At 34.6% G+C, this 13,666-nt stretch overlaps 1 protein-coding gene across 5 annotated transcripts in view; it reads left to right on the forward strand.

Annotated features, from left to right (window-relative positions):
* The window catches only part of LOC145263747 (polyribonucleotide 5'-hydroxyl-kinase Clp1-like), a 160,043-nt gene that overhangs the window by 41,538 nt on the left and 104,839 nt on the right, over positions 1 to 13,666 (forward strand). The window contains exon 1 of one of the 5 annotated variants that reach the window (XM_080120766.1): positions 8,023 to 8,176. The exons of 3 other annotated variants lie outside the window; for them this stretch is intronic. In XM_080120766.1, coding sequence (XP_079976892.1) covers positions 8,141 to 8,176 — 36 coding nt within the window. In that variant the 5' untranslated portion in view covers positions 8,023 to 8,140. Of the gene's footprint in view, positions 1 to 8,022; positions 8,177 to 13,666 lie in introns of those variants that run through there. One more of the 5 variants, XM_080120765.1, reaches the window with a different exon arrangement.

Here is a 13,666-nt window from a genome sequence, read left to right on the forward strand (position 1 = left end):
AGCAATTCAGTAAAAAGAAAAAGGGCGCCTCTAGCCGCTTGCGCAGAAAACGTCTCGGGGCACTTGAATTTCCGGCAGCGAAAGAGTGAACATCGTAGCTCACCATACATTGTATGTTTTCATATCAATGTAAACTTCCCTTTTAAACATACAGCTCTACTACATAATAAAGTTACCTGTAGCGTTGTTTTCTTTAGGGCGACAAATTTATCGTTCCACCCTGTTTATAAAATATCTCTTTTGAATTCATTATTTTGCTTATGTTTATTAATCTAACATTTCTCTCACTCTCACATGTAAGTATAAACATAAATAATACAAACAGTTTTCACTAAAATTATCTCCCTAAAATCAGTTCTCCTCAAAAATCTTCCCCTCAACTTAGAATCCCCTAAAAAGGGGGCCTCTAAAAAAACTGTGGATATTGTGTCCTTGCTTGCTTGTCACCGTGCACACTGGAGGATGTCACAAGGAGATGGACAACAACAAATCTACCATTCATCCTTTTTATGACGTCATCTATTTGCATTATATATATATATATATATATATATATATATATATATATATATATATATATATATACACACACTTCTTTTTCAATAATTAAAAAGAAAGAAAAGGTAATAGAGAAAGGAGAAAGAAAGAGAAACCTACAAGTTTAATAAATATTTATACATGCTTGTTTGAAAGCAGCAGTTGTAACTGCTGATCTCTTTCTTTCTCGCTTTCTCTCTCTCTCTCACACACACACACACACACACACACACACACACACACACACACACACACACATAACTTTGGGGGGGGGCAGAATTTAATTATGGCTGTACAAAGACCAAATGTGGCTTAAATAAAGGGTTTTGTTCAAAATTCCATGTAGATTTCCGAGTTCAACCGAAAAATACCTGAGTTTGATCGAAAGATTCCTAAGTTTAACAAGATGTATCTGAAGAGGGTGTTGCGACTGTTGCGTACCAGGATATAATAATAATGAAACGAATGTATTGGCGAGAAGAAACACAATAGTTGAAATAAATAACTTTTTCATGGAAAAATAAAGTCTTTTGTGAATAATGTTCAGTTCTGTGGTATGAAAGGGATGAGAGATGAGAGACGAAACCGCATGATGAAATTACTGAAAAGTCCCAGAAATGTTTGTTGAACCTGGTGGTTGACGTTGGTCGTGAAAGAAATCATGGCGACTTGTTTCGACGGTGGACAAAAACGGGAGAAGGAGAGGACAAAGGAATGTGAGTCGTCAAATGTTTGCACTGGTCAAAAACAGTAGTAGCATCTCGCGTGTTTAACAACACGTGTGTTGCTGTAGACGCCAGGAGTGAAAAAGAGGATTAGCATGGATGCTGATGCTTTTTATATCCTGTTACCGTGAGTCAGCATTTTTTGTTGTGCCATCATAGCTCGGGTGCATACACACAATGTGTATGTATGCGTATATATGTTTGTGAGTATGTGTATGAGGATGTGTATACGCGTACGTGTGTGTGCGTATGTGCGTGCGTACATGTGGGTGTGTGTATGTGAGGAAAAACATGTTCGAACAAGGGTCAAATGTTGTGAAAATAAAATTTAAGATGAGAACAGTAGTCTGAACAATCTGAATAACACGAATAAGCAATCCTCATCTCAAAAATTCAGAAACATAAATTATTTGCTGTTTTTGTTTTTTGTTTACAAGTTCTCAACTGTTAACTATTCTGGATTTTGCTCCATTTCTTTTCCTTTTCCTCCATCAATATTACCAGAACGTTATTCCTATATACATATTTGTATATTTTGGCATTATTCAAGCACATCTGATTGAACACGACAGAGTTATTCTTTTTGCCGATTTTTCTGGACATATTTTCCATTCGCTGAGCGGTCTTTTTTATTTCAGCTGGCATGTTGTATAAAATGGCGCCCAAAAGTTGCTGTTCAGCCATATTCTTCTCAAGCGCTTTCTATCGGTGCATCTGATTATCATCAGGAGCGATTGTTGTTGTTATCTTTTTCCTTTTCTTTTCCTTTGAGGCTTGGTGTATTTATATAGTTTTTTATTAATTTTTTTATCGGTTATAAAGATGGGTGCAGGATGATTAGGGGCGAATTATTTTATTTTTAATTTCAATTTCCTTATTTTATAGTTTATTTATTTAGTTTCTTGATAGTTATTAAATACTGTTAGTACATTTGTCCAGTGTTAAATGAGATCCGGTTAAAAAGGGGCTGTAGTTTTTTGATAAGTATGGCTTCTAGTAATTTTAGTCCTTGTGAGCAATATATATATATATATATATATATATATATATATATATATCTTTTTATTTTATAAAACATTTGAATAATACCGAACATAATGCCATTATTAATTGTTGATGGTTTAGTTTTTTTTGTTCTTTTTTCCTATCATTTAAATATAAAGGGGCGGGACAGAAAAAAAAACCCTATCGTGACGTCTTTCAGCCAACACTTTTCAAGATTAATGTTGGCAACGGGGGAGAAAACATCATTTAAAAACGTGGTCAAGAAACCATAAATTATTAAAGAGCATAAAAAAAATTTGTATGAGGAATAGGAGAAAAGGAAACAATCTCAACGAATACCCATAAGTTCCAAATTATAGATATACTCTCTTTGTTTACACAGATGGTTGGCATAGATTAATGGCTACTGCTTCGAGAATTTTTAAGAAAGTTTTATTAGTGTCAAATACCTGAGCGCATTCTTCAGCCAGTTCGGTGAGGTAGAACAAGGGAATCCGATAATGTCCCACATGGCAGACTTTGTTGTGTCCCTGAAATTAAAGAAAGACGACTTCCTGGCAATTCTGGCAGTGCTAGTGCACAACAACTGGAATATGATGGTGGTTGGAGAGGGCCGCCATCTGCACTGCTAGTTTGCCAGAAATAGGGGTATTTGACTAGAAAATGCCTCAAGAAACTTGCCACTGCCCAGCTAATATCACAAGCTGCCCTAAATCCAGCAATGAAGAAAGCTGTAGAAGCTCCCCTGAGGTTGGTTTCATCACCTGCCTCAAGAATGACAAAACCCCAGGAAGAAATCAAGGAGGGATGCGGTGGTGGGTCGCAAGTTGAAAACTGCAACCTCTTCCACCATGACCCCATCACCTGCTTAAAAAGCTAAGATTAGGAACTTCTCGATCATGTACGCTCAGCACTTTGCAGTAGATAAGGCCAGGATAAAGAAACTGCTAGAAGAAAAATTTGCTTCGGCAACAGGTGTGATGGATACTGTAGGCCAAGAACTAGCTAAGGAGGAAGTTCGATGCAAGGCTAGCAAGCATTATGAAGGCTAAGCAGTTGGAGCTAGGCTAGCCGTGAACTCAGGGAGATCTTCATGCACGAATAAGCATATCGCGAGCATCAAGCAACTAGATGGACATACCCTGAGGTTGACTTAGAGATCTGGGAGGGATTTCGAGAACATTTTGAATAGCATTTCACGCAACAGCCTGATCTCCCTGTCTACGAATTTGGTGACTATTTGGCTAACTCTCCCCACCTCAAGATGGCTAGAGCAGTTAGTTGCAAGGGCAGGGTAATGGAGCAAGAGGTCTTGACTGCACTGAAGCAGGTCGGTTGCAACAAATCGCCGGGACTTGATGGTCTGCCCTACAAACTGTATTTGGAGCTGTTGCCTGTGTTAATATTGATTCTAACGGATGTGTTCAACCATTGGTTGAACACATCCGTCAGAGGGTTCCATCCTGGGTCAAATCACCAAGAGAGTGATCACATTCCTGAGGAAAACGGACAGGCATAACAGAGAACTAGAACTCATTAAAACAGATCTAAAGATTTTGGCCAAGGTCCTATCGAATCGGCTGCAGGTTGTTATCTGCGACTTGATCGAACCCGTGGAACTATGCTGTGAAGGGGAGGTCAATTCAAAACAACTTGCACCTGATCCATATTGTCTTAGAGGGAGGGATAGAAGACAATATGTGACAGAGGCACTCACATAGTATGAAAAGATCACAGAGGCCAAAATCAACTGCAGCAACTCGACTTGTCTTCCTGGAGGGGTGCCGACACCCTTCTTACTCCCTTCAGCTAGACAGACGGCACGGTTCAGATCCTCGGTGTGTGGTTCAGGCCGGGTCTCTAGTTCAAAAAGAATTAGTCGGAGATAAAGCCAAAGGTCGAAGCCACAGTTGACTTGTGGGTTTGAAGGAAACTATCCTTGAAGAGTAGAGCAGAGATGTGTGCCACCTACGTCTTTCCTCTCACCCTTTACCAACTGGCTGTACTTCATCTGCCTGCAAACTATTTAAAATCCCTGTAGAGCAAGCCGTCCTCACTTCTTTGGGACAAGAACAAGCATTGGGTTCACAAACAGGTCTGTGCTCAATGTCCATGTGAGGGGTGCTTGGAACTACCTGACTTGAGGTGTCATCGAGACGTCAAGAGGCTGGCCTCCCTAAGTCAAACCTTGACAGAAAAGCCTGCATGGTATTGGGCATATATCAATGAGGTGAAGCCTCACATCGATCCCAAGCAGCCTCACCTGCTGGACATGTCCTACGTCATCCACAGCGCAGGAACAGGGAGAGACAAATGGTGTTTCTCGTGATCCTAGGTATATCTAGAATGGTGATATGGACGTCGAGACTGCATGAAATGTGTGGGGTTGAACAATTTGCTGATCAGGATCTGATCCTTTTCTTCAAGCATCAGCTAAAGGTAAAGATCAGATGTGATAGGAAAAGATTACAGAAGATGGGAAAAAATTGGGGTCTATGCGTACATAGAGATGCCAAGTTAGAGTTCGTATACCCCTAGGTATGGCATACACGGTTTCAGGTCCTGTCAGACTCCAGACCCCTAAAGGTAAGCCTTGTGTCAAGATTAGGTTCTTACCTAGCTGAGTGAATACCTCCTCCATCCCCAATAGGAAACCGCCAAGATACCCACGCTCCACCTTGGAGCAACTTCATATATCCCCCTCTACCCCATTTTCTTTGATTCCGTCTAGAATTCAGCCCCATTTAGAGATTGGCCTGCTTGTTTTCGGTCCCCATTAAGCCAGAAAACAGTGGGTGATCTACCATCTTGAGAGGGTTGGGAGAGTATTATTAACATTTTTGTTTATTTTTTGGACCTTTTCCCTCTACCCCACGCCAATAATATTTCAATAAATTGACCTTTTACAGAATTCTATTTTTTACATATAATATATATATTTTTCTTTAAAACAAACAAACAAAAATAATGTGATTTGGGAATCTTAAGTAGGACGACCCATTGGTGTGTTTGCGGTATTATGGCGAATGAGAACTTTAGCTAGAATGAGCATAGATAAGCAAAGGTACTCTGACGAGGATGACTATCGACCCCTTTCTCCAATTTTTGAGTGGTCTTGTGCCTACTTTAAAAAAAAATTTTTTGTAATTTTTCACAAAATAAAAAATATATACTTTAAAACAGTGAATTTGTGAAGACTACTACACCAATGAGTCAAACGAGCTGGAACAAAGGAAGCAGAGGATAAATCAGACAATTCTAAAGACACATTTAGACACATATAAATGCACACGGCTCTAGCCAAAATACACAGGTTTACTCAATTTCTTCTTAATGGCAAAACCATCGGTAGCACTTTTTGTATGCTAACCGCCAATCAAAATTGAGGATTTATTTCACGTGACCTATTTAATCAATGCCAATCATTTAAAATTAAACCTGTATTTATTTGTACATCTGCTCTGAATATTATTTGCTTGCTTTCTTTTCTACAGCTTGGTCCGCAATGATACATTTTTGTCTTCACTTAACACGATCTTAGGCATCTGGACCAAGCCTGTGACCATCTATTGCCACGAACTTCATGGCAATGGATAATTCTCATTAACTCACACATGGCATGAAGAATTGTGTGTGGGTTAATTTACTAATTTAAAAAGTATGTTTTTTTTCTTTATTTCATACGTAATACTAAAATTGTTTTAATGCCAAGATCGTTCAGAATATCATAATATTTAAAAAGAACACATTTTGAGCTATTATCAGTTTTCTAAAAAAAAAAAAAAAAAAAAAAAAAAAAAGTACATGGGTCGAGAAACGACATAATTACTTGTTTATTTGAGAGACTTCATAATTATCTGAAAATATTTTTATGATGTGTCACAAAAGGATGGATTTATCTGTAGAAAGAAAAATAACAATTCGATAATATCTTTTAAATTAACAAATTATTTCTAAAAATGAGATTGATAATCAAGTTTCAAAATCCAACATAAACATTTCAACACCGAAAACATGCATTCTCCCAGACACCCCTTTGCACATTATTTTTTCTATTTTAAATTAAAAGGAAAAATATTTCATATAAAATGTTTTCCTTGAATGATCTCATCTGATATGTGATCCACTAGTTGTGAAAGAAAATAAAAACAACAAAAAACAATGAATTTCAGAATTTATTTTAAATAAAATAAACAATGCCTTGTTACATTAGAATATCCTCGACATGTCACTTTGATTAATGGTTGCAGTTTTTTTTTTTATATATTGTGGACGAACTTTGCTGTTTTTTGGTAATACTTTAATATTTTGATATCTTCAGAATTTATTTGAAATAAATTATCTCATTTAAAACAAAAGGGCTCAGCAAAAAAAAAAAAAAAAAAAAAAAAAAAAAAAAGTTTGTAAAATTTGTTTTTAAACGGGTTAAAGATGTCTTCGAGATGTGTGAATTATGGGCGGTTTATTTGAATGCAGCAGACGATATTTTTGGGGCCTTCTCATTAGCTGTTTTGGGTCACGTGATGTTAACAATGAAAATCGAAGTTTTCTTGTTTAGTAAAATTAACAAATAATATTAGATGGGAAAATATTTCCGAACCGTTTACTTCGACCATTTTCTAGTCTCCGGAGAAACATTTCTACCCTTTTTAAAAATGGTTCTTCGTTAAAATCTTTACAAATATGTTGTAAAAAGTCGAGACGATTGATCTCAAAATTGATTCATTTGGGCTTTAATATCCTTTCGTAAAGAAAAAAACTTTCTACCTGGAAGTTGACCTGTGTAAAGAATTAAATATTTTGACAGGCAAAATATTAAGTATTGCAATATTTGTTTTAAAATATTTTGGAAGAGATCTTACATTTTTTAAGATTTTAAATTCTAATTCAGCAAAACAATAAACGCACTTGTTCCTATTTACAATGCCTCCCCACCCACGGGACAGAGTTAGACACCGGGGTCGTTTTTTAACGTGGAGAAAAGGAACAAAAATTAAAAATTGTCTCAGTCGTGAAAGACTTCTCCTCCACTGAAAGAGAACAAGAAATTGAAGTGCAGCAATGCAGTGATTGCAGTGCATTGCCAATGCACTGCAGCAGTGCAGCATCTGAAGAACAGACTGTGATCTTGGCCCAAAGACCAGGTTTCTTGTTTATTGCATAAAATAAAAAATGTTTTTATTATTTGTTTAAAAGTTTTCTCACGAATTCTATAAGATAATCTTTAGATATCAAATCTATTATTTACGTTAAAATATAAAAATACAAAAAAAAAAAAACGATGAACAAAAAAAGGCCAACTAAAAAAATACTTTTATTCAAACTAATGTGTTGTTATAAATAAGAGGTAACTATTAAAACACTCTTAAATGAGTGAATAATAAAAGGCGACTCGAAGTCCGCAGCACAGCACAGTAAACAATGTCAGATAAATTATATTTTTCTAAAAAAGAATAAATAAATAAAGGAATCAATAAATATTTCATTAAGTAATATATTCTTATAATACTAAAAATAAATTCCAAACAATGAAACAATAATATTTTATTTATTATTTTATGAAAAAATAAAAAATAAAATAATAATAATTCATTATAATCTTTCGGTGGCCGTGGTATAATGCGTTTTTTTTTTTTTTATCTGAGAGTCCGCAGCAAATAGTGTCAGACTGACACTATTTGCTGCGGACTTCGAGTCGCCTATTCTTCTGATTCACCGGATTTTTATTATATTAATAAAAAAGCACACACACATGCACTAAAAATAAATAACTAAACAAATAAATAAATAATGATAAAATATAACAACGTTTTGTATTTCTCGCGACGGCGAGAGTTTGGTCATGTGACAGTGTTTTCAAAGAAACTTAGAAAATGGAAACCACTACTCCAGCTGATACAAATGAAGAAGTAAGTAAATAAATACATATTTTTTTTTTAAATTGAAGGTTAAAATCTCAGCTGTTATTAAATATGAAAGCTGGTTTGTTTATTTGAATATCCTGACTTTTTACTGAAAAATTAAACGTTATTAAATTGAACAAATGTTTGTTGCTATAATGGCTGTAACCACGTGTTTTTGTATATAGAAACTATATTGCTATTTTTTTTGTCTTTGAAAGATAGATACTACTACTGTGGCTCTACTGACCAAGGCCAAAAGCAACACGATGATAAGAGTAATCGCTAATATAAATTTTATTTGTTTATACGAACATTATCATATGCAAGAAATAAATTAAAAATAAAATTTAATTCGAGATATTTCGCTACAATCACTCCGCCATGAAAAAAAAAAAAAAATTCTTTTCAGTTGTGTTCATACCCACTTAAATTATCGGTATACTTAGATCAGAAATAAGTAGCTTTTAGTCGAAAATAAAAACACTGCAAGTGTCGCCATGTCGTTAGAACTATGGTAGCACAAAACGCTCACTATCCTTCATCGAAAGTAAGGTTTACAAAACGTACATTTTTGAAAATTTGAGCATTTTGTGCCGTCATAGTTCATACATCAGATACAAAGCCATGCGTTTTTTTTTTGTTTTTTTTTTTTTACATCAATTTTTAATTGGAAATAAAAATTAGAATGAAAAGTTACTTGTTTATGAAAATACGCCAAGATTTTAAGCGATACCGGTGTCGAACGTAAAGAGTCTCTTAAGGATTACAGGGTTTGTTGAGGGTATTTGTGCAACTAAACGATAAATCTGCCGGTGCAACGAACCGGTTGTTGTTACTGTTGCATATTACGAGCCGGATTTTTCGTAAACGTCCGGTATGGATGGCAGGTACTTTTGCAATGTTACTATGCTGAAATAATGGCCCTCTTGCATTTTAGATAAACCAAAATATGAGGAAAATGCTTGGACATATTTTGGGGATACACCGCCTGTAAGAATGTTATTTGATTGGCTATTGAAATTGACGTAATTTTTGTAGCAGAATTTAAAAAAAAGGGTTTGTTGTACACATAGATTCGAAAAAGTTGTCAAAAAAACAAATATATAACAAATAAATGTTATCAAAGGCAAGATAAGTTACTTTTCTACCAAACTGGATATATTTTTCGTGTTTTTATTCAATGTAACATGTTTATTCAGCTCGAAAAACATACAGTGTTTACCGATGTATTGGAAAATTCAAGATGGCGTCTCACACCCTCTTTAACACCGTAAGTTTGGAAAAAAGTGCTACAAATAAAAAACTATACAAAATACTATTAAAAAACCGCCGAATATATGTCAACCTATGTCACGGTAACATATATTGAGCGAGTTTTTAACAGTATTTTATCCGGTTTTTTATTTATAACATCTTTTCCCAAACTTACCGTGTTAAAGAGAGAATCAGACTCCATCTTGAATGTTCCAATACATCGGTAAACACTGTATGGTTTTCGAGCTGAATAAACATGTTACATTGAATAAAAACACGAAAAATATATCCAGTTTGGTAGAAAAGTAACTTATCTTGCCTTTGATAACATTTATTTGTTATATATTTGTTTTTTTTGACAACTTTTTCGAATCTATGTGTACAGTAATACAAACCCGATGTAGTATATCTTTTATTTTGTTCTCTTGGTCTTACTGGATTCAGGACAAGAATTTATCTAGTCTGGTGGAGTATCCAGCTTCGTGCTATTACTTGAGGTAACATCACTTGGAGAAGGTGCACCATTCCTCGTAAAAGCTAATCTGGGTTAGCCATAGTGAGATCTTATTTGGGCAATGAATACTGTGATTTTGAATATTTGGTCAGGGTTTACTTCTATGGAAAAGTATCCTCATGCCAGGTTGTTCTGACAAACCCCTGTACAGAGAGACCTTAGACACTCGAGGACAGTGTCTAGTAGGCATTTAAGTTCTCTCCAGTAGGCATTCACAGAATCTTGTGGCATGTGATTTAATAAGTACTTTTTCACAATTTATGGATTTATGTTACGGGGAAAAAAGAGCAGAAATTTCCTCCGGCAACATGGTGGATTACCAACAAGTGTAACATGCCCCAAGTGTACACAACCATGTTCCTATTGGGAGGATAACTGCATATGGCGATGGCACAAATTATTGTGTAGAACCATATAGAAAAAAAAAAAGAAAATGCTGCAGCTTTAGTGTAAGTGGTGCAAAAGGAAAATTTATTGTGCAAACACACATGGAGTGCTGGAAAATTATTGTTTTTGTGAACCATTTTTTTGAGTAACTTGTGGAAAATCTTGCCATCTCCAGCCGTTCCGTTGTTGGCTGAAGATCTTTCTGCTCCAAAGTTTGCGGCAGCTGGTTACAAAATCAAGATCCAATAGGAGATCAAGGTATTGAGGTCGAAATTGAGGAGACATTAATCGGTAGATGCAAATATAACTGAGGAAGAGTCCTCAGTCAAATTTGGCTTTTGGGGGGGGGCATCGAGAGAAGTTCCATACGGAGTTTCGTGATCGCTTTGACAGGCCCCAACAAACGAGGAGACGCTATTTCAGTTAATAAAAAAAAATTGTTCTGCCAGGGTCGATCATCTACAGCGACTCTTGGAAAGCCTACAGCAATCTCAGCCAGAACTATACCCATCACATTGTCAATCACTCCAAAAGTTTTGTTGGTAAGAAACACACAGAATATTGAACGGCTGTGGCGAGATTTGATAGAATGGGTGAAGAGGCCTTACATTCGAGCGCAATTTATGAACCAGGTACTTCTTTATGAGAAGCGAAACTGACAAGTCGAAGCTGTTGCATAAGTTTTTCTGTCACGCTGCAAAAATATATAAGCATGGCTCAGAGAAGCAAGAGCAGTAAAACAACTGTATTGTTGAAATATTGTCTTGTTAAAACTGAAATTCATTAGGTAACATGTGGCACTTCTCGGTTGTCGACCCTTCAATATTTCATTTAAATTATTTATTTGTTCGGGGTGTGGGGATTGGTTCTATTTTATAAAAATCCAACGTTGCTTTAATTCAAAACTTGTTTTATTAAAATTATATTTAAATTATATTTTCTTACGCATTTTTTGGTTTTCAAATATTTTTCTGTTCGGGAAAAAATCAGGTCGTAATTTTAAAGGTCAGTGTTGAGTTTGAATGTTCTCTCCTTTTATTTATTTATTTTTTTTTTTGCGGGGAAAGGCAGTCTCAGAAAAGTGCGTTTTGTTTCTGCTAGCTGGCAGTATAGGTTGTAGAGAAGTAGATTTGTTTATGGCGCACGCATGTAAAAAAAACAAAAACATGGCTGCCAAAGAATATAGTGCATAATAGTTTTTTATATCTCGATAACTACTTGTCTCTGGAAAATTCCACTAATTTTTGTTTTTCAGCATGAGCGAAAACCTTTAAGTCGTCATTTTAAGAAAATTGTGGAGGTGGACCTAATGTAAAAAAAAAATACCTTATCGTGTAGCCAAGAACAATTTTTGTAATTATTTGTTTCTGTATTTAATAAAAAAAATTTTGTATGTAATAAAAATCATTTAATAAAAATATTGTTTTCTGATATTGTTTCAGTTTAATTTCAATGTTTCATTTTAATTTCAAAATTCTGTGACAATAATTAAACGATTTTCAATAGCCAATCAAATGACATTCTTACAAATGATGTACCCCAAATATGTTCCTGTATTTTAGTTTATCTAAACTGCAAGAGGGTTGAAATAATATTATTTAGAAAGTCATTCTTAACATGGAGAGGGAGGCTGTTTTGTAACTATTCGATACTTTTACCTAACAGTGTAATAAACAAAAATATCTTAAAAATTGAATTTAACTTGAAAATACTATTTAAAAAAAACCAATAATTTGAATGGGTTCTCTGGTGTTTTTTAATGTCACTTGGTATATTCCAGCGACGATGTCAGGTGGTGGTTGAACCCGAGCAAAAATTTACAAGAAATTCGGTTCGTAATATGCACAATTACGGACTTCCGGTTCATCATATAATGCATTAGCACTGTGAAATTAGTTAAGAATGTAGTTTGATATGCATTGATTTGCATATGAATAAAGCTTCGCCCTGAATTCATAACCATAAGCCGTCATCAATTAGATACATCGCTTCCTTTTAATTTTCTTTAGGTGTGAATTAAGACATGGTCTACTTGATAGACTTTTCGTTGTGAATTTGGATTAGCCACCACTAAGTACACCTTTTAACTGGCTTATAACTAAATTAAATTTTTTTTTTTTGTTCTGCAAATCTGTAGATAAAATAATAGTGTTTATAAGACTTGTACTTATTTTGGAGAACAAAATAAAGAAAAATAACTTTATGGAGTACCTATTTGTCACAACATGAAGATGTGTTCCAAAAATAATGAAGAAAATCAAATTTTACGATTTTTAAGTATATTTAGCAGCCATTGATGAGACCTTGATTCTGGAAAGGTTGTTAAGGGGAGGTAACCAGTGATGAATTTTGAATTCCATCAAACATAGCAACTGGTTTCTCTCGCATTGCGCATGGCATAAAATGTGATTTTTTAAAAACTTAATTGATTTTTAAAAATTTTTATTTTTATTTTTTTGAATATGCCATCTTCGTTCTGTGATGTGTAAGTACATCATAAAGATTTTTCCATTTTCTTTACTTAACACTTGCACTAATAATGAAAATTTTATGTTGTTACTCTACCAGAAAACACCGGAAAGTAAAATAGTCAATTATTTTGATGAGTTTTATATTGATCAATTATTAGAATTTGTAAAAGTAGAATGTCAGAATGAATGTTATCAAAACAAAATGAATATTTACAGTTGAAATATTTACAGTAAATAGTTTCCAGGAATGTAACTTGATGGAGGAAATGTCATTCTGATAATTATTTTTTCACTAAGAATGTTAGAACAAACAAAATATGTGATGAAGGTAGATCATCCTATTTGTGTCTTGCTCACATGGAGTTAATGATGTAATGAATTTTAGATTTACATGTAGGAAGTTAATTAAATTATTTACATTAATTTCCAGGAATGTAACTTGATGGATGAAATGTTATTCTTATAGTTATCTTTTTATTAAGAATGTATCAGGCAATTTTAGGAATTTAGGACAAAGAAAATGGATAAACAAAATACATTTTGGAAAAACAACAGGTGATGAGTTTCAGTGCTATGTAGAGAATGACATCAGAAAAGGATGTGACTTTTCTTCTTTTTTTTTTATGACAAAGGATTCGCTACTTATCAAGGCCAGGAAACCACTCAAGAATAAGGGTTAATGAGTGTACAGTAGTCAATGGGGCAATATCATAGTAATCGTTAGCAGTGGAAATTTGATGAATTGGATTACTTGGGACGGCTCATCAAGAACTTGTTTACAACTATATTATTATAGTCAGCTGGAAAGCAGAGAAACGGAAGAGAGTTCCACAGATGTGCAGTTCTAAGAAAGAAGCTATTTGTTTCTTT

The sequence above is a fragment of the Euprymna scolopes genome, chromosome 39 (assembly GCF_053919585.1).
Source record: "Euprymna scolopes isolate OS-2025 chromosome 39, ASM5391958v1, whole genome shotgun sequence".
Classification (NCBI taxonomy): domain Eukaryota; kingdom Metazoa; phylum Mollusca; class Cephalopoda; order Sepiida; family Sepiolidae; genus Euprymna; species Euprymna scolopes.